Source organism: Galendromus occidentalis, unplaced genomic scaffold (assembly GCF_000255335.2).
Source record: "Galendromus occidentalis unplaced genomic scaffold, Mocc_1.1 scf7180000076006, whole genome shotgun sequence".
NCBI classification, from domain to species: Eukaryota; Metazoa; Arthropoda; class Arachnida; order Mesostigmata; family Phytoseiidae; genus Galendromus; species Galendromus occidentalis.
This window is the reverse complement of record NW_003803996.1, coordinates 515,480-543,032: the sequence shown is the minus strand read 5'-3', so window position 1 is coordinate 543,032 and position 27,553 is coordinate 515,480. Positions and strand designations below refer to the sequence as shown.

The window sequence follows — 27,553 nt, the reverse complement described above, 5'->3', positions numbered from 1 at the left end:
CAGGTTATATTCAACAGTTTCTTCTGGATAACCCATCGCCGACGAGAGACTGAGCTCAACGTGAGGATATTTGCAAGGAGGAAAAGTCCGGCAGGAAATGTCTACCTCACTCGGAGAGCTCATTTTATTGGAGCACGTAGCTCGTTGCTTAGTCATACGGGACAATCCGTTTCTCGAGTCTCTTGCCGCGACTCCGTATTGACTGTGATATCCCCGTAAATTCTCAGTGTCTCGACTTACTTATTGTCCGCATCCGAACCGAGCCTATCGAAGCGTACTTATTGGCGGAATAAAAAGCTACAGACCGCGTCCCCGGATTCCTTTGAATCGAATAGCAACAGGAGCGGTGCAGTCCACTGTGGCAACGACCGACCGACGTCAGACCCTGGAGAGCGAGTCATCTGGCGAGTTTTGCTCCATAACTCTATTCGATCTCCTAAAGATGTCAGTCGGAGGGATCGTGCCGACCGCTCGGTAAACCAGACTGGTGGACCGCAGGAGTGACATGTGTCGATGAGTAGATGAATGGAATTCCGTTCAATGTTTTACCACCGATCCAAACACTCAAAATCCATGCCACGCAAGAGTTATGCTGGCCGTCGAGCGATAGAGCCAGATCCCACGAATACCTTCGCTGGACTTCCGGAGCGTTCTAGGCTTGACTCGACACTGTGATCGGACGGCAAGCATCAGCCATAAGGACGGAGGGAGGCAGGTACCTATCTAGACGGTGATGAGCTTCTCGATAAAAAATGTCATCAATATTTCTATTTCGGAGAGGAGATTCGAACTGAAGATTCGAGCAATTTTCCAAGCCCAGAGCGTCGGGCGTTAGTCGGGTGGGATTCTGTATTGTCGGGCTCCGTTGTCACCGTCGTTGTTGTTGACATGGCGGAGTTTCCTTTGCGCGAAATCGGTCAATGGACAACATTTGTTGAATCGTACGCCCGCTCCTATGATAAGCTCCTAAAGCGGAGAAATTTCCCTGTTTTGGTTTGAATCCGTTTGAACGTCCGTAGTGTAGTGTGTTGTAGTGAAAGTTGACCGATTTGGTGCTGTCGGCGTGGCGCTCTCTCATGCTCAGCCCTCCGCCTCGACTAGAGCCCACGCACCGCGAGCCTTGTGTGAAGACGACTAGTCGTCTCAACAATCTGCTTCACGCTTCCACGTTCTATTGTGTGCTGTCATTCGATCATTCTGCTGCATTGGGTAGCATACGACGTTTTCGAGCTATCGCGTACTCCTGAGATGATCGCCGATTGTGCACCCTCGTTCAAGGCTCGTATCAGTTGTGCGTCGAATTAGATCAGCCCTGCCCGAGTCGTCTTGTGTCTGTCGCTTCGTCACGTGGTCTACAATTATTCGTGCCAGTCGAGAGCTGACCCGGTCGCCCCGCGTTCCAAAGTGAAGTTCTCCCTCAGGCTCCATACGAGAGGATAACGTGCATTAATTCGTGCGCGTAAAAGTTTTGAGGGAAAATATTCCGCGGGTATTCAATATCTCCAGCCGCGGAAAGCGATGGAATCAGTGTGAGAAGCTCAGGAATATCTGAACCAGTGGCAAAGGGAGCACAATGAGGCACGAGTGAGTAAAGTGCTATTTGTTACGTACTTCGCAAGTTTTCGCAATTCGGTCGATAGCCTTGCCGTATACTTTTCCGCTCGGTGATTATTCGGCTCGATTGCCAGCCGGCGCTCCCGTGAGAACCATCAGCGTCGCTCTTCCCAGAACTCTGGCCAGAGCTCAATAGATATGAGGTTGCGTTAATCATGGTTTCTGGGAGAGGTGTTCGAGACGCTTTGAAAGAGCTCGATTTTCGAGAGTTTCTCCCTGGAACCAAGCTCAATTGATGCCTGGCTCGAGAGTGTGCCGGCCATCGGTAGTCAGAGAGCTCAACGTGACGGAACCTCAGCGGCGCTGAGGCCTCGCGGAGTTTCCATGCTCCTTTTCCGATAATTCCGATGTGTAAAAATCATCCGGAGCAAACATGTAGCTAAACAGGAATCCCCGCGTGGGTGGGTACTCGAGCCAATAATATCCGAATTTTCATACGTTCTCCGCCTGACGCGCGACTCGTACTTGTTGAGCAGAGTCGCGTTCTTCCGGCGAGATTTGCTGCAATCGGAATCTGAGCGGCGAGTTATCCCGGATTTCGTCTATGTTTGACTGCTGAAGGAGCTCACATCGCTGACATGGTCGCTTGGATTATAGAGTTGATGACGACATCGCGTCGTCTTGGAGGAGACTTATTCATCAGGCTCATTGTGGGCGTTCATACGTCCGAAGTGTTATGCGGCGACGTAATCTCAGTTGATCAGATTCGTTCGAGGAGGTTTGACGTGAGCTGATCCCTTTATATTCAAGAAAGCATTCGTAGCTTTCCGAGTTTCTGTACGGTCGTTCCCGGGGTCTCACGGAAGATGACGGATTTTCCCATGAATCGTCCATTGTTCGATTGAGTTTCTTAACGATTCCTGGCGCGGATCCCCAATCGGGATATTTGTTATATCTTATATCCGAGTGAGCTGATGAAGTTTTCATGAAAGTTGGCAGATACCTAGGTTCCGGAGACGTGGAATTCCTCAGTATGGTGAATTGATTCCTCGGTACTCACCACATATCCCCGTCTGAATGAGGATGTGAGCATATACCTCCGATGATTGCGAGTATTACGATGAGCAGATATGACTGGAACAGTGAGTATTTGCCCAACTCCATTCAGTTCGCGGCTGCCGAGTCGCCGTACCACGCAATGCTTGAACGTGAGCACGTGGGTGTCATTTCTCTGAGCTGTCCTTCGTTGTCGACGCGTTTGTCGACCATCGCTTCGAAAAAGGCAATCGCTTCAATCGAACATCCCGTTTACGACAGCTTCTCCGGAGAAAAAAATTGATTTTTGAGAAAACTCAATCGCGCCTCGTCGCGCACATGTCGCTCGAGATAACACGTCATCGTGGTTGTCTCCTCGAGGTGAGCAGCATGCTGTCGGTTTCCTCCCTCTCGACCCGTCGATGATAGCAGCGACCATTTGATAGATAGATAACATTCCTTTCATTAGGGAGATTCAATGATATATATTACAATTTCGATGGGAGAATCAACCGCCCAAGAGCGCGAGCTCTCTGAGGGCGCCACGTGGAGGCATTCCTCCTGTGATCATCCTCGCGTTCCCGCGTTGAACTTCGATTGCGATAGATAGATAGGTCGATGGATTGATCGACTGCCGCACGGCTCTTGTACGACCTGGAGTAGATAAGCCAGGACGGACCTTTCCTTTGCTAGGGGTCTCTCCTGGAGAGTTCCCTGCTCGTTTCCTCTGGGAATGGACCGATAGGACGATATAGTCATCCTCAATAGTCAGAAAATAGCGGTCTCATCGATGCTCCGGCAGCTTCCTCCGACATAATTGGTATGCCGTGCTCCGAATCCAGTCTGAGGTCTCATCGGGCTGCCAAGTTTCGCCAGCAGTTATCTACGACATTCGCTATTCGCGACCGATCAGTCGAAAATCCGCAGCTCATCCGCTGTTTCCAAACCCTCTACTCGTTGAACGATTATAACTCGAGACGTCACCGACCAGCGTAGATCGAGTGACTTTCCAATGCCTTACCATTGTCACCGTTCTGAGGAAGGCGGCGTCCTCGATCCGATCCATCCCTGTATCCTGGTGTCGAATCTCATACCGTTTTGGGTCTGTGTCGTTTTGAACTATAGCTCCGATATTTCTCCTTAGATACTGTCGTGATCCGGTTCAGCTTCCATTCGTAGACAGACGTAGAAAAACACGCATCAGCTCACTACTAATTATGATCTGTTTGTTTTGCTTTACAGCCTAACGATGGCGAGTCTGTCACTGAAAGTGGCTGTACTCGAAGGAAAAGCCACGAAGACGATCCGATTCGACCCGAACATCCAAGTCTTCGATGCCTGCCGGATCGTCCGGGAAAAATTTCCAGAGAGTAAACTCGGAGACCCGAGAGAATGCGGTCTTTTCCTGGTGAACGAGGATCCGAAGAAAGGCGGCGTATGGCTCGAGAACAGCAAAACACTCGGATACTATCTCCTTAAAACCGGGGTAAGGCTTCCAGACCCATTTCTCCCGATTTCGAATGTCCGGCCCCCATCGATGGATTTTCGATTTTTACCTTGCCACGAGATCAAAGATTCCCGCTTCGTATGTGGAAAACGACCTGGGTTTTCCGAAACCGGGACATCCAGCTCGATTATTCCCGAAATCGAATTCTGGACATCCGAGGAAAACTCGAAATTCCCTTCGCTTCTTATACTTCGCATTCTCGAGTCTACATACATGTATCGAGCCTCACTTAAGGCCGACTCGAAAAGTCTCTGCCGGCCTGAAAGCGGCGAGCTCGAAAACCCGATGTAGTCAGTCAATGTGACCTTGGACCTTAAGTAAACTGTTCTCAAAATATTGGAAGCCATCAAGTGCGCGCTAGCGTGCCAGCTTCCGATGAATAGGCTTTCTTGTGTTCACACACGGATACGATATATTCTCGCTTTTCGAGAACCTGTGTTCTTCTTGCCATTCTTCCCCGTCTATCGTCCCCTTCGGACTGGTACGCTGTGGAACAGAATTCCGACGGATGCTCTCCCGGAGAAAAAAAGGAAAAGAAGGCACCCTGCAGCCATACTGACCGGACCGCGGGTCGTGATCTGGTAGTGAATCTTCATTTCTCAAAAAGGACTTTTTCTTATTGCGAGTCATTTACCATCCGAGCACCGCGGTCGTGCCCAAGTCGATTCCGCATAATGCATGCGACACCTGTTCTTCCGTCGATCCGTTCGTTCGGCATCTTCATTCTTTGCCTTCTTTATTTTTTTTAACGCTCACCGACGCGTTTTACAACCAGGCTGGAAGCCGTAAAAGGGGCCACATAATTCATTGTAGTCGGTCGGTCGCTCCGACGGACACTGCTGTCATCCGTTCTCATCGAGAGTGAGTCTCGAAGACTCTGACCTACATAGAGGATTTTGAGATGGGGCAGCGTATGTCGACGATCATTGAAGCAGTCCCGAGTGGTTCTCCCCCTTTCCCCCAGTTTGCTCCGAACGAATCAAGCGTTCTAAATCCTGGTATTCCGAGACTTATCGCAGAAGTTGTGACACTGAACTAGTCGATGACGGGGCTTCCATTTAGGAGCGTCCTTATGGCATGCGTCGTTCCCGAGCAGCTCCGAGAAGCGATTTGGGGGATTCTCATCGAAGCTTTTGTCTCTCCCCTTACAGGACCTCGTGGAATACCGCAAGAAGATGCGGAACCTCCGGATTGGTTTACTCGACGGGACCGTGAAAACTGTTCTCGTGGATGACTCGCAGCCAGTTGCCAACATGATGGTCGTGATCTGCTCGAAAATTGGTAACTACCATTCCTATTCCATTCTCTCTCTCCTAGCACCCGCAGTTCTGGTGCTCCCCTCCTGGTAGTTTCCACCAAGTGGGTTCCGTGTATCGTCTGGGTGAGTGAGTCTGGCAGAAGCTCGGGCAGGCTCATCCGTAGCCAGTCACACTAACGCTCTCAGAGAAGAGAACGACGACGATGAAGAGGAACCACCCACGTGTTCGAGTAAATAAATAAAGATAGGCGCTTAAAACAGCTTGAGTGAACGACGAGTGGCACGATGGAGGTTCGGAAGCCTCACAGACACAAAGCTCATGCTCTTCCGATGCGGATTCAAAGGTTTCGCGCATGTGCCAGTGCGTCGACGAACACATGAGCTAGCCAACATCTCCCAGCTAGTCGAGTTAGTCGGCAAGGGATACGCGTGTCACGCTTCAGTTAACCTAAATGTCAGCTTCCAAGAATCTCTCCGCGCTTTCTCTCCGTGCTCGCCCAAACATCGATTGAGTCCAGATGTATCGGAGTTCAGAACGAAGGTTCATGACACCATTTTCACACTCGGACATCGAACTTCCGAGCTTAATCAACCAATTCTGCACTGATCCAAGTTTCGGGGATCCTCGTAGAGCATTTCACGCTCTAATCCGCATTTCGTGGCCTCGTGAAAGCTCTGGAAGGCTTCTTCGATTCGGTCTCTCGTGGGATGAGCAGGAACCGAGAATGAAACATAACTTTCTCTAGCACTCTAAGCCGACGTTGGGCGCCGCTGTGGTTTTGTGCTGGCAGCCGACCTAGGGTCCGAGCCGCCAGCCAGGTTGCCTCCCTGCGAGCGGGCAGGCTCTGAGTAGCTCTCCCGCTCGCTCAACTGAATATCGGAGACTGGCCATGCGGAGGAAACAGAACGCCTGAACAAGGCTGTCGAACGTAAATCAACAGAAATTTGTCACTTGAGCCATGCGAGCGGCACCATGCCGGAAGAAAATTTCCCGCCCTAATAGGCTACGGTTTGGCGAAGCGCTCGCTCGAGCTGGACCACGTCCGCAAATCTCCGGATCAGTCAAACTATCGAATGGCCGAGCGTGCGAGAGCGTCGTCGAAGATCCGGATTGATGCTATTGATTCGTACTAGCAACGAAACTCAAAATCGACTCGATAGACTTCCGTCAAAATCCGGTTCCGAGATAAAAACGAATACGTAGATGATACGCTCGAATCGTTCGTTTCCGTCAACTTGACTCTTTCATATCTCTTCAAGGTATCACGAATCACGACGAGTTTGCGCTAGTGAGAGAGGTGCCGAAAGAGCCCCGAGAGGATGAGCTCATCGAGAAAGAGAAGACCGGCACGCTGACTTTGAGGCGGAAGGATAAGATGCAGACGCTGAAGAAAAAATTGAAAACCGACGACGACCTCAATTGGGTACGTGATCTCTACCGAACCGGGGCTCCTCAAAGGAAAAAAATTGATCGATCGGGACGGGGAATCTCCGTCGCGAGCTCTGAGGAAAAGGTCCTGGGCGTCCACAGCAGGGAGACTCTGTGTTGCGAAAAATTAATGAGATCGAAACCTTATGTTCCTTCCCCTAAATTCCCCAGGTCGATCACTGCAAAACGCTACGGGAACTCGGCGTCACGGATGAAGAAAAGCTGACGTTACGTCGAAAATACTTCTTCAGTGATTCGAACGTAGACTCGAGAGATCCCGTGCAACTGAACTTGATCTACGCTCAAGCGAGGGATGCCATCCTGAACACGACTCATCCTGTCACCGTAGACGAAGCATGTGAATTCGCCGGTCTCCAATGTCAAATTCAGTTCGGCGACTACGTCGAAGGAAAACACAAGGCCGGCTTCATCGAGCTCAAGGAGTTTCTCCCTAAAACCTTCACCAAGATCAAAGGAATTGACAGACGAGTTTTTGGCGTGAGTACCGAGTCGGGATTTTTTCCGTAGGCCAGCACTTCGAGGCTCGTTAGGCTTTGTTTGGTGAGGCCTCCTGAATCACGCCTCGCCAGTTGTCGAAACAGAGCCTGGCAACAGATGTCATGTTTAGTTTTCAAATGGAATTTATCCCCAAAATGTCGGAAGAATCGTTGAGATTGCGGCTGCAGCGACAGTTGTTCGAGGAAGTGTTCTGGGAGTACAGTACCGATGCGAAGGGGTGACCCAGCACGACGACGGCCTTCTAGGTGCCAAACAGAGTAAGACCAGGGTTGGCAACCTCCCACGATTCTCGCTCGTGGCAGACTCTAGAATGATCACCAACGCGGTTCTTGTGTCTCTAACCCGGATATTGGTGCGTGGGGTGTTCGTCTCAACGACCAGCCAGGCGAATAGCCGAGCGACTAGCTAGGCAAACAGTCCGCCAATCACCGGCTCGGCATCGCTTAGTAATTTGAGAATAGAAATCTAGAGGTTACGGAAGACAGGATACCCTCGCGTTTGCAAACAAGTCTCTAGGTGGCGTGGGTTTTCTGATGATTTCTCGTAAGGCGCTGGAACAGGGATAATTGGATTTGACAGTAAATCAGAAATGTCGGCCGGGACCGACAGGGCGCCTTGGAGCTCCACCAAGGATCGGGGACACGCTGCTGGTTCGATTTTCATTGAGACGCATCCTAATGGTTTAGGGTTTAGGGGAATAGAGTTCTGTCGACTTTCGGTCATGTATTCAGTCAGGGCGAGTCTGGGCTCGGAGGTTCACACTAACGGAGGGAATAACAATTGCTTGGCAGCCTCCTGACCGGGCGTGATATTGTTCGTATTTCCTCGAAAAAATAACGCCACAGGAAGGGTGGAGTGGCCTTCGGCTCAGCCTTTTAGCACAATAGACAGACCACCGACGTTTTTGGGCTTCACCGCGAAACCATAACGAAGCAGAGGAGCGACTCACTGACCGAGGCGACCAGTCAACGAGAAATACACTAGCGAATGTACCCGCTCCATGAATGTACGTCTGCGGCCAGATTGGGAGTGGCTACCGACATTGATCCCGCGGACGACTTCAATAATGACGATATAACACTATTATGATAACAATAATCAGCTTATTCTCGGAGATTCTTACGGAATCCATTCTGAAGGATTTGTGGTCCCGTTTCCGCATATCGAGTCCCTGAATACTGAATTCCCCGCGAAGCGAACCCGAAGTCGACTTTGTACGAAGCTGGTCGGTCTCGTTATACTCCGGTTCCCTGAAACAGCGTTTATCGAGACAGGCGCCACATGGGCCTGGCGGCAGTCTGGCTGACGGCCAAGAACGGGTCCGAGGGAGGGGTGGGCGTTGCGAGTGCCGAGAGAGCGTTGAAAGGAGCACTGAGGGTCCGGAGGCTGGAGGTCTCCGAGACCCTTTCCGCGGCACACGTCGACGAAAAAGGCGGGACAGTGCAGAGCTCATCTTATCGCGTATGCGCATATTCTTCATATTCGGTCGGGAATAGATAGCAGCGTGCGCAAGGTCGAGACTCCAAGTCCGTATTTGCCCGGGGAGTTCATGCGATCGGGTCACAGCTCGATAAGGATTCACGAAATCCGATAGGATCATGAGCCCTCTCAACGACGAGACGGGAGGTGGCCGTCGGCGGGTTGAAGGTTCTCCCTCGAGAAGGCGGTCGTCGACCTTTCTCGCGGGGCCGGGACAGTTCCTGGGAGCGCATGATGATAAGAATGTTCTCCCTAGTCTGTGGATGGCCCTTTCCGCTTGTTGGAGATTTTCGGATTATTCGATTTTTTGATTTTCCTCTCGTCATCAATCCTTTTCGGGAAAAGGAAAAATAGTAGCATGTCGATGCTCGTGTTCTGATCGGGTGAAATCAGAGCCCCGACCGAGATTCAGCTCTGGTGATCTCAGTTCCCCCGTTCCCATTGCAGTGTCACGCAACCTACAAGGGCTTGAGCGAAGTCGATGCCAAGGTCAGCTACGTCCACAGGGCGCGTTCCTTACGGACCTACGGAGTCACATTCTTCCTTGTGAAGGAGAAAATGAAAGGCAAAAACAAACTCGTACCTCGTCTGCTCGGTATCACGAAGGAGTCGGTGATGCGTTTGGACGAACGCACAAAAGAAATCATCAAAGTTTGGCCGCTGACAACCGTGAAACGTTGGGCCGCATCGCCGAACAGTTTCACTCTGGACTTCGGAGACTATTCCGATTCGTACTACTCGGTCAAAACCCAGGAGGGAGAGCAGATCGCTCAGCTGATCGCAGGATATATCGATATAATCCTCAAGAGACAGAAAGCCAAGGATCATATTGGTATCCAGGGCGATGACGGCTCGAAGATCGTCGAAGATTCCGTCACGCCCGCGAAAGCGAGTACCATCCAGCTCACGCCCGCTGTTCAACCGGTTCAGGTCGAAACTCAGAACATCGCGATTCCATCCGTTGTCCGACCGAGCCCCGAATCGGAGAAGATCGGTCTCCCTGGCCACGTTCCCGTATCGAAACACAAGACGGAAACTGGAACTCTGGCTCAAGGCCAACGTGTACAAATTGTGAGTAGCACCAAGCTCTTTTCGTTTCTCTCCTTAGCTCCCTCGTTCAATCTGAGCGCAAGATTTCAGCTGAAGACACAGATACACCACTGTGCGAGTCAATTTCACCCAAACTCGATACTAAATTTAGTATCGGTTCACGGACTCTAAGAAAAACGGTTTCCTGCATGCTTTTCTACACATACATATATCAAAAGCGAAAGGCTATACGTAGGTTTACTTATGATCCGTGACTCATCGAATGCTGTTCCGTCTAGCCACCCCAACAGGCTCACGTTGCAACCCTGATCGAGTCTCCCCAGCAAGCGATCATCACAGAGGCTATCAAGAAGTCTTTCGATCATCTGAACCGACCGATCGTATACGTGGATTTGGGCAAAGACTCCGGCGCCACAAAATGGAAAGAATGTCAATTGGACACCCACAAGCAGAATATCCAAACGCATATCGCCGCGATGAACGCCGCGACCGCGCACGTCGTCACGCTCGCCTCTCAGGCCGAAATGGATCCCCCAGCTGTGTCGAAGGCCATCAATGTTATGTGAGTACCTACCCTGACTTTTCGAACTCAACGGTCTTCGCCATTTGGTGCTACCGGTGTAGAAAGCCGTAGACGACCGAAAGGCCCACGCGGCACCAATCACTATGTCTATCGATGCGATTTCGAATCACCCGTTCGGCGTTGTCCCTGTGGAGACGCTGGGGCCGCTGACTCGGTTCTGCGAGCCCACCCAGGCCCACTCGGAAGACCCCCAGATGGGCTCTTGGTCTTCGCTTGGCGAACGCCAACGCGCTCGTTCTAGTGCATAACCTGACCGCCTGACATGCACGCACAATCTTTTGAGTGCAGTTTGAGGCTCGCCGGGTCTACCTCAATAATTTTCAATTGGTACCTTCAACTCTTAGGGCACCGTAGATTCTAATGTATTTATTATATCCGTCTGCGATCCTCAGCACCACGACACTGCCCGAGATGACGAAACATGTCGCCACGATGGCCACCCTTATCGAAGACGCTCGAGACCGCGGGGACCTGATCGATGCAACCCGCAAAATGTGCAAAGCCTTCAGCGATCTCCTCAACGCGGCTGAACCGATCGGACCGCCCCAACCGCAGAAACTCATCGTTGCGGCTGCGGATGTCGCAGAGAAGACGAAAGCTGTTCTGCACACGATCGCCGAAGAACCCGAGTGGGATACTCAGACGGCCGAGCTGCTGCTGGCCCTGGCGAAGGGTGTCGCGAACGCCGCTGCGGCTCTCGTCCTCAAAGCCAAGGACGTCGCCAGCCAGACGACGGATCAGGAACTCCAGAACCGAATCATCCAGGCCGCCACGCAGGGCGCCTCGGCCACATCTCAGCTGGTGTCCAGCACCAAAGTTCTCGCGCCGACGATCGCGGATGCTGCATGCCAAACCGAACTCGAGAATGCCAGTAAAGAAGTATCGAGGACTGTGGACAACATCGTCTTCGTTTGTCAAGATGCCACCGACGACCCGAAACTCCTGCAGAGCCTGAAGGACGCCGCCCGTCAGGTGGCCAACTCTCTGCAGGACCTGTTGAGCCAAGTGAAGGACATTAGCGTTCGCGCTAAGGAAACTCGTGAGGGTCATCCGGGTCCCGTCACCACAATCCTCGATGCGACAGACCGTCTGTTCGACTCGAGTGGAGATACCACCGAAATGTTCAGGCAGGCGAAAATTCTCGCGGCGGCCACCGCCCAGCTGGTCAAGGGAATCGAAGGAGATGCCGAACAGCAGTCCGACATTGGACAGCAGAAGAAACTTCTGCACGCAGCCGTGGTTCTCACTGACGCGACATCTCGGATGATCGAAGCCGCCAAGGGCTGCGCCGGGAGACCGAACGATTGCGAATCGCAGGCGTTGTTACGGAAGGCCGCGGAGGATATCCGCGTCGCCACGGACGCCGCCAGTGGGAACGCAGTTCAACGAAGAGTCATCCAGAGACTGGAGGTAAGTCACGGCTCGATTTCTTTCACAACGAGCAAAAGATCGAGGAATAGAATCGTCGCCGAACTTTCCTCCGATGAATTCTCCGTCTCCCACCGAGAATCCTGAGGTTTCTGTTTCCGTGAATTCCACAACTCGATCGATGAACGGTGCTCCGCCGACTTTGTCACTATTCAGTCTCGGTCGAGCGTTCCACGAAATTCAGACGTCTATGATCTAACAGTCGTTTTTTGTTTTCGTAGAGCTCCGCCAAGCAAGTCGCAGCGGCCGCTCGCCAGAACATCTCCGCTGCCCACAGCGCTGTGCCTCTGTCGTCGAATGAGCAGTTGAGCCTGCAGTTGACGGAACAAGTGCGTGAGGTTGAGGGCGTTCTACCGCGGCTGACTCAGGGCGTCAAAGCCACTCAAACGTCGTCGACACTCGACTCGCACCTCGAGCTCATCTATGCGTGTGAAGACGTGACCCGACCGTGTGAAGCGCTGGCGTCGACATCGAAGAAACTCGCCGCGACCATCACCGAGACCACGACGTCTCAACTGTTGCACACGAGAGCCATGGAGATGACGTCGTCGCTCACCGAAATCCGCACCTGCATCACCAAAGCCAGGACGGTGTGCGGTCAGAGGGTCGAGGATCTCTCCGGACCCATATCGACGATCGACGGACTCCAACGCGACCTCCGCGAATATCGTCACGCTTCTCAGATGCACGACCTCCGACCCCTTCCGGGAGAGAATACCGAGGTGTGCTCGTTGAAACTCGGAGCCACTTCCAAAGTCGTCGGTTCGTCGCTAGCCCAGATCCTGACCGCGGCATCGCAAGGCGACAAGGACTACCTGCTCGTGGCGGCTCGGGACACGGCCAACGCCCTGAAAGATTTCGTCTCGGCCGTTCGAGGAGTTGCGGCGTGCAGCGACGAACAGGATTCGCAGCTCGGCGTGATCGACAACGCCGCCGTGGTCGTGATGCGAGCCAGAGATCTAATCACGGCCTCGCAGGACGTCGTCAGCAATCCGCGAAACCCCGACAACCAACAACGACTCACCCAGGTGGGCAAGCAGGTGTCGACCTCGCTCACCAGCTGCATCAGCATCCTGCCCGGCCAGAAGGCGGTCGACGATACGATCGACGCCATCAAGGAGTCGACGCAGACCCTGAACGAGGGTTCGTACCCCATGACCTCGCGGACATACGGCGATCTCCAGAACGACCTGCACAACGCTGCGGAACGTCTCCAGAAGTCCACCGATAACGTGGTGGACTCCGCGCGGGCGTCGTCGTCGAAACTCACGACGTCCGTCCGACGTTTCGGGTCGGACTTCAACAATTTGTTCGACGTCGGTCTTCAGCTCGCCGGCCAGACCCAGAACACCGACGTCCATCCTCGAATCACGAACGCTCTACGCAACGTTTCGATCTCGTCGTCGAAGCTGCTCGTGGTGTCGAAGTCTTCGGCAGCCGACCCGTGCGCCTCGGCGAGGAACCAGCTGATTGCGGCGGGTCGCGCCGTCGTCGATTCGATCAATCAGCTGATCGAAGTCTGTTCGTCCTCGGCCCCCGGTCAGACCGAATGCGATAACGCCATACGTGCGATCCAAAGTGCCAAGAGCCATCTGGAACAAGCCAGCGAACCCATCTCAGACCTCAGTTATTATGAATGCCTAGATGTAATTATGGACAGGAGTAAAATGCTCGGCGACGGTATGGCCGGAATCACCGATACCGCAAAGCGTAGCCAACACGAAGCTTTCTGCGTGGCCGTGAAGAGGACGTGCACCGCCGTCTGCGGTCTCGTCGAGGCGTCCGCTCAGGCCGCATACCTCATAGGAGCCTCGGACCCGAGCTCCGTCTCCGGTCGGGCGGGCGTCGTCGATGCCGCGCAGTTCGCCAGGGCCTTGCACGCGATCGAGGAGGCTTGCGCCCAGCTGACAAACCCCCACAGCTCTCAGCAACAGGTGATCAGCGCCGCCACGGTCATTGCCAAGCACACGTCGTCCCTGTGCAACGCCTGTCGCATGGCCTCCGGCAAGGCCAGCAACGCGGTCACGAAGAACCAGTTCCTGCAGAGTATGAAGGACGTTGCTGGAGCTACGTCGGCTCTTGTCAGTGGGATCAAAGCGCTCGACAAGGATCCGACCGATGCCAACAGGAGGATTTGCAATCAAGCGACGAAACCGCTCATCACAGCGGTAGAGAACTTGACAGCGTTCGCGAGCTCCCCCGAGTTCGCGACGGTGCCCGCCCGTCTCTCGGACAAAGCCATTCTCGCGCAACAACCCATTCTCGGCACCGCTCGAAACATCGTCGCCGGTTCCTGCAACCTCATCGGTCACTCGAAAGATCTGGCCATAAATCCCAAGGACCCACCCGTGTGGCAGGGATTCTCGAACGAGAGCCGTACCGTTTCCGACTCGATCAAGAAACTGGTCACCGTCATCAAGGAGAGCGCTCCCGGACAACGGGAATGCGACCACGGCATCGAGAAGCTCAACGGCTGTATCAGAACACTGGATCAGGCGTCTATCGCCATTCTGGGCCAGACGGGATCGTTGCCCTCGCCTCAGCATGACCTAAGAACCTGCCAGGAGCAGATCGAACACTCCTGCCAAGCGATCCGGGAGAGCCTGGAACCACTGCGTGTTGCCGCCAAATGCCAGGCCGAACAGCTGGGCCACTGCGTACTCCAATTGGTCTCGTACTTCAACACTCTCGTGCAGAATACGGTCGAAGCCGCCGGACGTATCATGAGTAACAAACAGCAGATGCTGCTCATCGATCAGACCAAAACCGTCTGCGAGGCCGCCGTGCAATTCCTCTACACCGCGAAGGAGTGTGGCGGGAACCCGAAGGCTCCCGACATGTTGCACAACGACATCGACGAGGGCGCTGACGCCACAAAGGACGCTGTGGTGAGTGCGATCCCCCCGATTCCCGCGCACGGGAACTCCTCTCGACAATTTTCGTGAAAGGCGTTTTCGTGCTCCTGTACGATTGACTTTTCCTCCGTGACAGTCCGTCGGATTTTTTTTTCTCATTGGTTTCGGTTCTTGCAGAATGATCTTCTTCAAACGCTCGAAAGATCGGCCGCCGAAGCCGGTTTCGTGAGCGGAGTCCTCGAGAATCTGAACAACGCGATCGCTCAACTCGATCAGCCCGTGGTGGTGACCCAACACGAAATTTCGTTCGCTGACGTGCAGACCGAAATGGTCAAGAACGCCAAAGAAATCGCCAGAGTCTCCCAAGACATGGTGATCAAGTCTTCGAGCGATCCCCGTCAGCTCTCGCATCTCGCCAGCGAGCTCAGTCACCATTACGCCACCCTTGTCACCATAAGCAGGACCGCAATTTCCGTCACTTCGAACAGTGAGGTGAGTCACGAGTCGATTTTCGTGTCGATTGAAATGCGAAGAATACACTCCCACGTTCGCATCTCTATCGTTCTTTTTCCTCGCTCGACTCTCAGAGGGTTGTGATGAGTAATGAATGATGAACGGACGAGGGGATTTGTGAGGCCCAGGACCCCCCGAAACCGGAATTCCGTTCCGCATTTTTCCGTAGGCGTAAAAATTTCTTGTTTTCAGCTTGCCTATCGCATCCGAATGGGAGTGCACGAGCTCGGCAAGTCGTGCGTCACTTTGAGTAAATCCTGCGGAACAGCTCAAGCTAATCCGGGAGATTCGCACGCGCAACGGGAACTGTCCGATTCGGCTAAAATCGTCTCGGAGAAGGTGTCCGTAATTCTCGGCGCCCTCAGAGCCGGTTCCACGGGAACGCAAGCGTGCATCAACGCTGCTTCGACTGTGAGCGGGATCATTGGCGACCTCGACACGACAATAATGTTTGCGACGGCCGGCTCATTGAACCCGGAGCACGACGGAGACAAATTCGGCGACCATCGCGAAAGCATTCTCAGGACCGCCAAGGCCCTGGTCGACGACACCAAGACCTTGGTCGCGGGAGCCGCTTCCAGCCAAGAGCAGTTAGCTGTTGCAGCGCAAAATGCGGTGCAGACAATTGTGCACTTGGCCGACGTTCTCAAACAGGGAGCCGCTTCTCTCGGACCTCAGAATCAAGAAGCGCAGGTGGGTTTCCATTCATCGTCCTTCTGTCAGAACTTCTGCACTGGTACGATCGGGAGAATTCTGATTCCCACAAGGACGAAGGACGATATGACTAATCCCGATAGGATCTTCGACTGATAACCCGCCCGTTTAGTGCAACGTTTTGTGTCCTTGGATATCTTGGACGATGATAGCATTCGCCTGCGAGAACCGAGCGTCAGAATAACCTAAACAGGGCCTAAACTCTGCCATTCACGAGATTTCTGCTTAGACAAGAAATAGCTAGCTTGGCACCGTTGGTCGCCACGTTGATTCACGCGGGGTTGGTTCTATTTTAGGTTATGCTGCTCAAAGCCGTCAAGGATGTGGCCCTAGCTCTCGCTGACTTGATCCAGGCTACGAAAGTGGCTTCTGGAAAGAGTATTAACGATCCGTCCATGCTTTACCTCAAGGACTCCGCTAAGGTAATATGTGACGATTGTGCGGTCTCTCCGTTTGAACGATCTCTCAGTCAGCTAGCCGTGTTTGGATGCGCAGGTTGAACGGGGAGACAATAGATCGGCGAAAGAAAAATAGATTCTTAGATAAACATTTGGGAATGAGGACGTGACAAGCTTTGATGTTGGTGCTTTCGAATCTTTCGCTCTGCTTGCTGAATAGGATCATGATGATGACGTCGCTCTTCTTCTTGTGGAAACTCACTTTAGTGCACCGATTTCAATATGTAGCTCCATGGTGGACGATATTTACGCAGATGTCCCCGACCAAAATGGAAGATATTCATCGAATCATCAAGTCATTGAATCGCCTCTTTCGAGAATTTTTGAGAATTTCAATGAGCCCTGTTCGCTGGATTTGCAGACGATGGTGACAAACGTGGCTGCGTTGCTTAAGACGGTTCGAGCAATCGAAGATGAGAATTCACGTGGCGCGAGAGCCCTCGAGGCGACGAGTGAAGCCATCTACCAAGAGATCAAGAATTTCGACAGTCAAAACTTCAGTGGGCTTCCCGAGGTCACACCCGAAGCGCTCGTGAGGTCCACGAAGCCTGTGACTTTGGCCACCGCGAAGGCCGTCGTCGCAGGCACGTCTTGCAAGCAAGACGATGCCATTGTTTCTGCCAATATGGGACGCAAAGCTATCGCAGACATGCTCCAAACATGCAAGGTGAGTCTCGAATTCATTTTATTCGTCTACGGCGCAGATGGAGGACCGAGCCGCCATCCGACTGGGGTCAGGAGTCAGGAGTGACCACCGATCACGACGTGCCAACTGCAAGCAGCGGCACGTTTCAAGCTGTTGACGTGACTCCGCCAATCGATGACTCTTCTGAACTCATTACGATAAGCTAATTCCCTTCCAGGCCGCTTCGCTTCTGGCCGATAACCCCGAGCTCAGGGCTCGAGTTCTGAAATCCGGTCGGGATTGTGCGATCCGATACCGCGAACAGCTCCAGCTGCTTCTACAGGTGATGGAAGGCCGACCGACCGATGGGAAGCAACGCTTGGTGGAGGGCTCGAGAGCCATCGCCACCGCCGTAGCCGAAATCGTCAGCGCCGCTGAAGCTCTCAAGGGGAACGACTTCATCGATCCCGAAGATCCGACCGTCATCGCCGAAACCGAGCTCCTCGGTGCAGCTGCCTCGATCGAAGCAGCCGCCCAGAAGCTGGCCAATCTCCGGCCGAGGGAAATTACGGTTCAGGTATGTTTTGAGGAACGGCGAAGCCGGAGCTGGATCATGTCGTTTTGTCGACTAGTGTAGTGGTTCGACACCGAAAAGGGTGCCGCTCACAGCGCCGGCGCCTCGGTAGTTGTGTTGAATGTATCGCCGTCGAACACGGTCATGTATCAGGCCATTTCCGGAGAAGGTTCGTGTTGACGACGGCCAAGGTCTTCCCTGATGCGCGCGTCGCTCCTGTCGTGTCAGTCAGTCCGTTCGTCAGAGAGACAGTCCGATGTTGCTGACTGCAGCATCACCGCCCGCCTTGGACACACTTTCACTGGAGACGACGAGGGAAGGATTCCTTAAAGTCTGCCATTGCCCAATCGTTTCACCGATCTCTCGTTGTGACAATGCTGTGGATTCAGTCCAGAAAACGGAGACGGTTATTGCCGATGTGACATTTGACCGTGAGCTTCTAGGAGAATGCAACACTTCGTCGATGGATAGCTCAAGTTGAAGTCTGTTTTCGTGAGTCCGTTTTCCGACAGCGAGACTGGCAGCCTCTCGCCGTCATGTCAATCATTATCATGTGGTCTCCGAGGGAGCTCAAAATCCGACGACGTCGCGAATTAGTGCGAACGAGGCCAGAACTTAGGAAGCAGCGGTTTTGTTTACCAAGAACAGAGGAAAAATTCAAGTGATAGGAGACTGACACTCCTGGAGGGAGGGGGGTCTCACACCTTCGTTCGGTAGGCCGAGCCCACTCGGAACTGACGCTGGTTCTTTTCGCTCATTGATCCAGGTTGCCGACGAAAATTTGAACTTCGACGCGCTCATCCTAGAAGCTGCCAAATCCATCACAGCTGCCACAGCTGCTTTGATCAAAGCAGCTGCGATGGCACAGCGGGAACTTGTTGCAGCAGGAATGGTCAGTGGTCAACCGCGCTACCATTCGGAGGACGGCCAATGGTCCGAAGGCCTCATTTCGGCAGCACGACTCGTTGCGGCCGCGACGCACAGTCTCGTCGAGGCAGCCAACGCACTCGTCCACGGAGAGGCTTCGGAAGAGAGGCTCATCTCTTCTGCTAAGCAGGGTGAGGGGACGCGGAGTTTTTTCCTTGACGATTCGCCTCGATTTGAATTTCATTTTCCAAACTCTGGAGGTCGCTAGTTGAATTTCGCTGACGTATTTCCTACTCCACAGTTGCGAGTTCTACAGCTCAGTTGCTGGTGGCATGCAAAGTCAAGTCATCGCCAGACTCACCGACCATGAAAAGACTTCAGGCTGCTGGAAATGCCGTCAAACAAGCTACTGAGAGCCTGGTCCGAGCCGCGAGGCAGTCCGTAGAGCAGACGGAAGAGTTCCAGCTGGTCATCAACAAACGTATGGTCGGTGGCATCGCTCAGGAGATCGTCTTCCGCGAGGATATTCTGCGAAAAGAACGTGAACTCGAAACCGCTCGTGAGAAATTTGCTCAGCTCCGACGTGCCAAGTACGGAAATCGGCAGCACACTGAACAAATCGAGAGCCCCAGTACCTCTCAGCAGCAAGGAGGAGGTACCCAAGGATACGGTGAGTTAGCTCTGATGCAAACGGGGCACATTGGATGTCCTCATTTTTTGCTGACTGGATCGCCTCATCGCCTTCAGGCGCTAGGTCTGATCACCTATCGCCCCATCAGAGCGGAGTGTGTACTGACCCGAATAAATCAAATTCCAGCGGCTTCTGAGACGTACAGCGCCTACACATACCACTCGAGCGAATCTTCGTCTCGATCGACGACGCACAATCAGTAGTTTCCCTTCACTCGCGATGGTGAAGACGAGGATGGTGGTGGTGGTGGACAAAGCGGCCTAGTGCAATAGTCGTTCTCCCAAAAGCTCTTCCTGACTTCCGCCGCTTGTTATCTTTGAGGAAGTGGAAATCCTTGATTTCATACCTCGGCCGCCTCGGAGGGACACACTTAACAGTTGGAGGCATCATCGTTCCGCATTCATCAGCATCACATTCATCAACAACTCATCGTCCATGAGACACTTCAACGCATTTAGGAGCGAGAGGAGCAGACGTACCGGTTCCGGCTTGAATGGTATCGAGCACTGTGACAGGACACTGCGTATTCATAATTCTCATCCCTCATTTCATGGAGAAAAATGATGATGATGCTGCTTTTCGTGAGCTCCGCGTACAAATCACACGTTCAGATGCGAGGCTAGAGCCGAGGGCAGAATCAGAGCCTCGATCTGGCGCATCGTCTCGTAATATCCGTACAACGATCACTTCATCACATCAGTTATTATACCCGTAATCAAATCGAGTGATGGCATCGTCACATTACCGTGACGGACTGAGGAGTGTGGCAGCCGTCGAAACTCTTTTGTTTGTTTTCTCCTTCCAAAAACTAGAACTTCGAGAGACTTGTGACGGAAAAGCGTGAAATCAAAACTTTATACTTCATGCTAATGAGCGTATCTATCTTTGTAATTGTGCCTAAAATAATAATAATACTGCCCTCCCTTATTACCCCCTTTTTTTTACCACCTTCATTCATATTACTATTACTCGTGTCATCGTTATAACTATCGGTGCTGCTGCGAAAATTCCCGTTGCGCAATGTTGTCAATTGAGTTCATTAAAACGATTTAACGCGTTAAATTCACTCATTACTGAAGCGCCGTCTTAGTGATAATGAAGTGAAGAAGGCGATGTGAAGGGAACGAGGGTATCAGACGTTCATCTGCCTCAAGCGGAGGGTTTATCACTGCCAGATTCCCGGACGTTCTCCTTGGAGCTCTCCATGGGCAAGCTCTCCCCACTGTGATGCGAGGAATAATTATACCGATACGGTAGGAAAAGCTGCCCAACAACTGTAGAACACATCTGGAAATTGAGAGCGGGTCTACCGCAGCACGTACCTATCCAAAACTCATTGGATGACCTCGAGCTAGAATGCTGGCGACGGAGAACGCGTTTGAAATAAAACAAATCTAATTTCATCGACACCAATGTTTCATGACGAATAATTCGTCGATAGAGCCTGGCGGCTGGCGGCAATGTCTTGTCAGGTTCTCTGCTGGAAATTGTGTCTGAAGATGCCGTCGCTCCGAAGAGGACGGACACGCCAAACGTTCCGTAGCGCTTTTCGGGGCACTCGCTCAAATCTCCCGTCTGAGTCGACCGTTCCCGCAGTAATTATTTAAATGAGAAGGTCTCGAGATTTTGGAGGGCATTTAAAAAAACTGGATTGACTCAGATTCTCAGAGGCTGAGGGAAATCACGGATTCGCTACATTATTCGTCACTCCACCCCGAGCTGACTTCAGTTTAGGATGCTTGAATTCATCCAGTATCGACGAGGAAACGGGCCAGCTGCATTAATTGAGTTTTATTGATTGGATGAACATATTTTTGGTCCTGACGCATGTATAGACAACACGGAATACGTGATCGCTCGGTCACCAAAGACGGGACGACGAACGGAGACATAGACGAACAGAGAAAATCGGAACTAATATCCCTGATTTCAGCGCAAGAGGTCGGAACGACCCCCTTGATGTACAGCTGCGGGTGTTGTTGATACAATATCACAAAATCGTCTCTCCTTTTCAACCGCCAACGCAATCATCAAGATAAGAGCTTGTATAAATTAAAGTCATCTCGGTGAAGAGATGTCTTTCATCCAATGCGTCTTCTGTTATCACGTTTACCCATATCCGATCGGCTCATCAACGGTGCTCTCCAGTGAGAGCTATCAACAAGGTGCTGTCGATTGCAGCCTCCCACGAAAGCATTCGATGCAAGTTCGCTTCATCGGCTCAGGTAAGATGCAACGTTTCATGATCACTGTTGGTGCTCTCTTCATCGAGAAGCTCTTTTTCGTTGGGCGCTGGTGCCGCCCACGGCTGAAGTTCAGCAGAACCAAAAATTACGAACTGTACTGCCCCGAAGGAGTAGATGGCCGACGCTAAGAGGAACAATTTCCGCCATTGCGTCAGCGTGTCGTTATGTTGAATAACCCAGCCGGTTATGAGCGGCGCTGCCATCCCGCTCAAATTGCCGAAGCCATTCGTGATTCCCATGAGGGTTCCGGCGAAATTCGGGGCCATGTCTAAAGGCATCGGATTCTGACCTCCGACCGTGAAAGCGTAGAGAGACATTCCCGTCACGAGTAATGTTATGACTTTCAAGTGATCGCAACCGGCCCAAGGCACTAGAGAAAGACAGACCGCCGGACCGAGCAGGCCGACGGCCTGGAATATTTTCCGGATTTTCGTCGTTCGACACAGTCGCTTCTTCCGCAGAGAATCCGCGACGGGTGCCAACAGTAACATGCTCAGACTGCACGACAGATGCACGAGAGCGTTCTGAAAGCCGTTATTTGAGATCTTATAGTGTAGAACCCCGCTAAGATAATTCGGCAGATCGATGAGGAGGAAATAGAAGCCGTAATTCCCACAGAATATCGTCACCGCCAGCGACCACACCGCCGGGGACGTCAGAATCGATCTCCATGGAAGTTCGACATTGTGCGCAGCTATGTAACCTCGGGACTTCTGGATGTAGTTGAGCTCCTGTTTTGAGATCCAAGGATGCGATTCGGGCTTCTCGTGAACAACGAGCGCCCAGACGACAAACCAAACACAACCGATTCCGCCGAACAGATAAAACACGTTCGGCCATCCGTTCTCGTGAGAACAGAGCTGACCCGTCACCATGAGAGTGACCACTGTGCCCATCGATGTACCGATGGTATTGTACGATATGATACGAGATCGTTCGTGTTTCGGAGCCCAGTGACTGAGCAGGGCCATCGACGATGGGAACACGACTCCTTCGCACAATCCTTGCAGCACCCTGACTAGAACGAGACCGTACGCTCCTCCAATACGCGCGGCTGCCGGCGTGATGATCGAGAGAAGGGATGTGATGAAAATGCCGCATCCGAGGAGCCATTTAGCACCGATGAGCTCTGCGAGACGTCCCCCAGGCACTTGCGTCACCACGTATCCGTAGAAGAATGCACCTAAAATCATCCCTGCGAACAAAACATACATATCACGTCTCCCATTCCATCTGTACATGCACCATGCTCTATATCATTGGATGTAAATGGATTGGAAGCTCCTACACAAATACGCATATCGTCCTCTAATAACACGTCATCCGCATCCTGATCCTCCGGAGGAAAAATTCGTAAAATCACCGCGGGAAATCACCCGGGATATCGCTTACCCTGAGTGTTCTCATCCCAATCGAATTCGCCGCCGTATTCGGGGCTCGTCGAAACGAGACCGCTCGCGGCCACGCTCGAGTTCCTCGGACACGTTTCTAGTAGCGGGTCGACGGTGGGTAAGAGATTTTTCTCGAGGGCAGTCAGATTCACGACCGCGACAATCGCCACGGAAAGATTGACTCGGAGGGCGTAAAGCATGAAAAACGCCCAGAAGAGCATCACCACAAGGGTGTACCTGAAAAAAATCGATCATACACCGTGAGATGGAGTGAGCGGCATAGAGGTAAGGGTGGCCTCTGGGCAAAATACGGGGGAGACGAACGCACCTGGCTGCTATGCATGTCTTTTCCCGACGGGGTGACCACCGGCTGCGCCCCCCGCTCACGGGGAGCGCGGTGTATCGGATCTGTTTAGACATCTATCGTCGTGTCCGGCCATTCAAAGCTGGAACATTGGGATAAGACAATCAGCTGCAATTCGATTACGTTAATTAGGTCCTTGGAGCCTGACGTAGGAATCCGACACCAGTGCAATCCTCGTACGTTCGAGGCATTCGATGGTATCAAAACATTGTAACTTATGACATAGTTATCGACATTGGCAATCGAGCGGGATGATCGTGAGCACCGTCTGCTGGACCTCTCGGTTGCATGCTGGCATGCTCGACAGTCTTTTCTAGGTCAGGCGTCAAGATTGCTTGGGCTCAAAGATTCAATCCTGACGAGCGCCGACAAAAGCCTAATAGGGCAGCCATGACGTCAGAGCAGCCCAGAATAGTATTATGCTCCACCTCCCCTCGAATTGGGACGGATCGGCGGAAATGTCCATCACACGATTCCGGAACCGAGACCATCTTCTGCCGACTAGAGGTCGAAACCCGCTCTCACTATAGCGCCTGTGAGATGCGATTCTAAGACCCGTCCTGTATTTGGGTCCGGACTCCATCGAGGATGACGTCCCATGCCGCGAGATCAACTTCGACTACGGATGACTCCGACTCGAAGTCCGCTCATTGATGTCAAGAAACGATGAGCCGGAGCAAGCTCGACCATCTGTCGGAAATTGACGGGGCTGGGAGCGGAACAATATCCGCTAACTCAATCGAGCTTTTTGGCAATCACTCATTGTCGAAGCGTTCCTAGCACTGTCAATGCGTTGCATACGCATCCGAGAAAGACGAACGGCTTCTCGGATCTGAGTCGCGGATTCCCGCAAAGAGGAGTTCAATTCGAAAAGGGCAACGAACTTCCAGGTAATGAGGGCCTTCGAGCAAATTGCGGAGAGCGGACAGGGGGAGAAAGGGGAGAAGCTACCCTCGTACTCCTTACGACAAATTCAAGTTCTGCAGCCTGATTGGTAGACCATAGGAATACCCGGGCCGTGACGCCGCGCTCTTCTCATCCTAATCCCCCATCCAACGATTTCGGCACGCTTCGCCTTTTGTGTTGCTCTTCTGGAACAAATATTCACTCCAATGTTCTTCATTGTAGTCGGAGACCGGTGGAAATTTCGCGGCAACCATCGAATGACAGCGGCGAGCCCAGACCGATAGAGTCACATTCGCTCGGGAATATGAATACGAATGCAATTCGGCAGCTTACTCGGCCTACATTCCTATCATTCCTGTTGCGGATTCGAACAGCTGCAGCTCCCGTCTCTCATCACGGAGAGAAGCCCGAGCGTCCCAAATGTCTCCAACACGATGAAAAGACCTTGGCGAGCTCGGGGGAACGAGGGAATTTCCGATCGAGCAGTGTACCCGAGGAGTTTCGCGCGCCCGTCTCCAGTTCTATGCTGTCACCGCGAGAGGATTCGAACGACTTGTCAAATCTCTCATAGTGAGAACTCGCTGAGCATCTGAATGCTGGAGATGGCTTCGAGAAAGAAAAATGGAAGACTTGCGAGGCTGAAGACTCACCTGAATCCATCGGTGCAGGACCAGCCATTCACATGAACGTACTCCGGGAGCTTCTCGGTTCGCTCTGGAAAACCGCTCCGAGCTACTGGCAGGCGAATGACGCCATTTTGTTCGGAGAATGGTATAGCACACTCTGGTTTGCCCTGGCGCTCCTGTAGAGCGGCTAAAGGCCGCCCCGTGCTGCGGTCTTCTCCGTCTCTCACTGCCGTCCCTCTCCAGATGGCTGCCCGCCCACACACACAAGGGTGCACAGAGAGCGGTTCCATAATATAAACATCGAGAGTAGCTCCCTCTTTTTTCTCGCGTACGATTTTGGTTGTCCACTGCCATTGTGGATTCGCTGCTCCAACACATGAGCCCTGTGACGAGGTCTGGGACTGCGCGATGTGACCAACCGGCTCTCACGGAGACTCCTCAGAATGGTCTCCTATATCGAGCGACCGCTCTTGGCTGACAGTCCGAAACCCTCGAAGAACTTCTCGTCGAGCTCATGCTCTTTTCGGAAAGGTTCCGTTCTATTTGTGCTCGCAGTAGTCTTCTGTGGGCTACTCGCGGGGAATCTGTACCAAGGCTTCCTCCTGGAGCGGAACCGACCCTTAATAAAACTGAGGTAAGGGAACATGTGATCGAAGTTGGAACGGAACTCCAGCAAGGACTTCAAGTCACGCAGTGAATAATTCGCGCTTTCCGAACGCCGACGTCATGCGGTGGATTGAACCTAGTCTCCCCTTTCAGGGCCAGAGAGCGTTCCTTAGGCGAGCGCAACCCTCAAGCGAACAACACAGTTTATAATCTGCAGTTGGGTAAGGACGTCCTAGTGTTCCTTCAGATCCAGAACGCCGGAGCAAATTTCTTCGAGAAACATCTCATCGAAGACCTCGACCTCGAGAGGCCCTGTGCTTGTGTGAAGCGACCGAGGTGAGCTCCGGGGCCCGATCGTCCCGAGACCGAGAGTCCGATGTCAGCTAGAATATCTGCCAAGAGGAACTTATCCTTGGCCGTTCCTAACGCTGGTGCCTCTTCGTTTTTTTTGTAGTCGGAAGCAATGCCGGTGTTTGGATCCCGTCACCCACAGTCCCTGGTTGTTCAGTCGACTCAGTGCCGGTTGGCGGTGCGGAGTTCACCCGGACTGGACAGAGCTGAATGGATGCGTCGACCGCGTCCTTGACGAAATCAGAGGAAAACCGATCAAACGACGGTAAGCAGCCGATCGGAGGGCGCTCTTTCGCCTGGATTCCGAGCTCCGATCGACAATAATAATGATAATAATTATAACTCGGAGATGAGATGACCCAGCCCGATTCGGAGTTCTTTCGAATCCGACTCCGGGTTTCGTACAAGCACTTTTGCTGGATCCTAGAGAGCTCGATTCATCTCTACAGGTATCTGTACATCACAATCCTCCGAGATCCCGTGCGAAGATTCCGGAGCGAGTGGCAACACTTTGTTGAGCAAAGAGGCTCGCGACCGTCGCGCCATCTCTGCGGCGGTCACGAGTACTCACTGCCCGATGTGAAGAACTGTTTCGCCGGACGAGATCCATCCACTGTTACTTTAGAAGAATTTGCTCTATGTGAAAGCAATTTAGCACTCGACCGCCAGACGAGAATGTTGGCCGACCTTCAACTTGTGAATTGTTACGACGAAACCGTCAACAGGGTGAGTAATTCGCTCTGGATCCCCTTCCCCGTGTTTGGATACGGTTTTCCGTCGATTCTCCCCCAGCCAAACGGCCAGCTCACGAATAACGCGGACATAATAAAGAGCCCCTCTCGATTGCAGAGTCACCGTGACATGATACTTCTGCACAGCGCGAAGAGCAATCTCCATCGCATGGCGTATTTTGGTTTATCCGAATTTCCCAATATCTCGCAGAAAATGTTCGAGAGCGCCTTCGATCTCCACTTTGTAACACAGCCCAATCACCGATTGAATCGTCTTTCCAACTATTTGAAAAACTCAAATAGAGCCTCAGCGTTCGAAGGCGTGGTTCGGGAAGCGAACCACCTCGACGTGCAGTTGTACGAGTACGCCAAAGAATTGTTCTTCGAACGCTTCCACGAAACGTTCAAGGATAAAAATGAACCGAGCACTGGTTTCGACGCTCAATCCCAGGAGGCCGAAGATCCTGATTGGGCCGATGGAGAAGATATTTTCGTGGATCGCTAGCTTTCACTTTCGTCGATTCCTCGCGTTATCCAATCACTTCTTGAATGCAGGCCTTACAAGTGCCTTGCCCATTTTTGACACGTTTTGTATATACACATATTTCACTCCGACTACAGTGATCGAGCAGCAATAATGAATCGTCCACTCAGACTTGAGCATGGCCACGCGTTTTTTTGTCAGGCAGACGATTTTCAGCTCTTTCAATCATGGAGATATTGTAAGAGGATGAACTCTCTCCGCTACATGACTTCTTGAATGATGTGCGAGTGAGTGAGGGAGACTAGGTGTTGACCTCAGCTTTATCAAGAGAAACGAAATGTTGAGCTCGAGCGTTTTCTTGAGTCTCCCGATAATTCCTCGTAATTCAATTCGTCCGCTTCAAGCGTAAATTAATCTGGTGTGATGCGTTGAGCCATTTATATGATACGGGTCGTGTACCGCCCTTGATGGTTGCTCTCTCTCTTATGTGACAGTTTTCGGTCTTTCAACTCCGACTTCATATTCTGATATTGTTCCTCCGGGTATTGCTCCCGAAAATAAAGTTTTCCTCGATATATTCTCATGGTCATTATGAGAGAGCTGGCAGCAGGTATGGATCGAGCGGGTCAGTTCTCCTCGGCATGCTTTATCCCTCAGAACTTTGAACCATCCCCTGCCATCGAATCCATCCCTACACCGGGAAGAAAAT

General features: G+C 52.4%; 3 protein-coding genes across 3 annotated transcripts; 2 read left to right on the top strand and 1 right to left on the bottom strand.

The window, feature by feature from the left end:
• The first annotated feature begins 1,573 nt into the window (after positions 1 to 1,573).
• Positions 1,574 to 19,627, top strand: rhea (Talin_middle and talin-RS domain-containing protein rhea). The gene is made up of 17 exons (XM_018641733.2): positions 1,574 to 1,584; positions 3,832 to 4,075; positions 5,248 to 5,377; positions 6,615 to 6,778; positions 6,955 to 7,281; positions 9,229 to 9,852; positions 10,110 to 10,393; positions 10,807 to 11,824; positions 12,064 to 14,730; positions 14,875 to 15,189; positions 15,403 to 15,903; positions 16,221 to 16,346; positions 16,744 to 17,049; positions 17,246 to 17,584; positions 18,348 to 18,639; positions 18,750 to 19,118; positions 19,266 to 19,627. The coding sequence occupies exons 1-17, from the start codon at positions 1,574 to 1,576 to the stop codon at positions 19,340 to 19,342; spliced, it is 7,794 nt and encodes a 2,597-aa protein (XP_018497249.2). The 3' UTR covers positions 19,343 to 19,627.
• A 1,501-nt stretch (positions 19,628 to 21,128) lies between these two features.
• Positions 21,129 to 24,857, bottom strand: LOC100897956 (sialin). The gene is made up of 4 exons (XM_018641737.1): positions 24,697 to 24,857; positions 23,105 to 23,222; positions 22,778 to 23,013; positions 21,129 to 22,580 (listed from the first exon to the last, which is right to left on the bottom strand). Exons 2-4 carry the CDS (start codon positions 23,194 to 23,196, stop codon positions 21,361 to 21,363), a joined length of 1,548 nt encoding a protein of 515 aa, XP_018497253.1. The 5' UTR covers positions 23,197 to 23,222; positions 24,697 to 24,857; the 3' UTR covers positions 21,129 to 21,360.
• Positions 24,858 to 24,941: 84 nt separating this feature from the next.
• LOC100905315 (heparan-sulfate 6-O-sulfotransferase 3) lies at positions 24,942 to 27,414 on the top strand. Its single transcript, XM_003738502.2, has 5 exons — positions 24,942 to 25,306; positions 25,432 to 25,614; positions 25,733 to 25,894; positions 26,079 to 26,355; positions 26,479 to 27,414. Exons 1-5 carry the CDS (start codon positions 25,116 to 25,118, stop codon positions 26,863 to 26,865), a joined length of 1,200 nt encoding a protein of 399 aa, XP_003738550.1. The 5' UTR covers positions 24,942 to 25,115; the 3' UTR covers positions 26,866 to 27,414.
• The last annotated feature ends 139 nt before the right edge of the window (positions 27,415 to 27,553 follow it).

Bases quoted from the DNA above. Each gene is read 5' to 3' on its own strand.
- rhea (XM_018641733.2), top strand. The intron at 7,282-9,228 runs GTGAGTACCGAG...TTCCCATTGCAG, and splicing joins TTGACAGACGAGTTTTTGGC to TGTCACGCAACCTACAAGGG. The intron at 11,825-12,063 runs GTAAGTCACGGC...TTGTTTTCGTAG, and splicing joins GAGTCATCCAGAGACTGGAG to AGCTCCGCCAAGCAAGTCGC.
- LOC100897956 (XM_018641737.1), bottom strand. From the start codon at position 23,196: ATGTCTAAACAGATCCGATACACCGCGCTCCCCGTGAGCGGGGGGCGC. The intron at 23,014-23,104 runs GTGCGTTCGTCT...GATTTTTTTCAG, and splicing joins AAGACATGCATAGCAGCCAG to GTACACCCTTGTGGTGATGC. The intron at 22,581-22,777 runs GTAAGCGATATC...TTTTGTTCGCAG, and splicing joins TTGGGATGAGAACACTCAGG to GGATGATTTTAGGTGCATTC.
- LOC100905315 (XM_003738502.2), top strand. From the start codon at position 25,116: ATGGTCTCCTATATCGAGCGACCGCTCTTGGCTGACAGTCCGAAACCC. The intron at 25,307-25,431 runs GTAAGGGAACAT...CTCCCCTTTCAG, and splicing joins CGACCCTTAATAAAACTGAG to GGCCAGAGAGCGTTCCTTAG. The intron at 25,895-26,078 runs GTAAGCAGCCGA...TCATCTCTACAG, and splicing joins GGAAAACCGATCAAACGACG to GTATCTGTACATCACAATCC.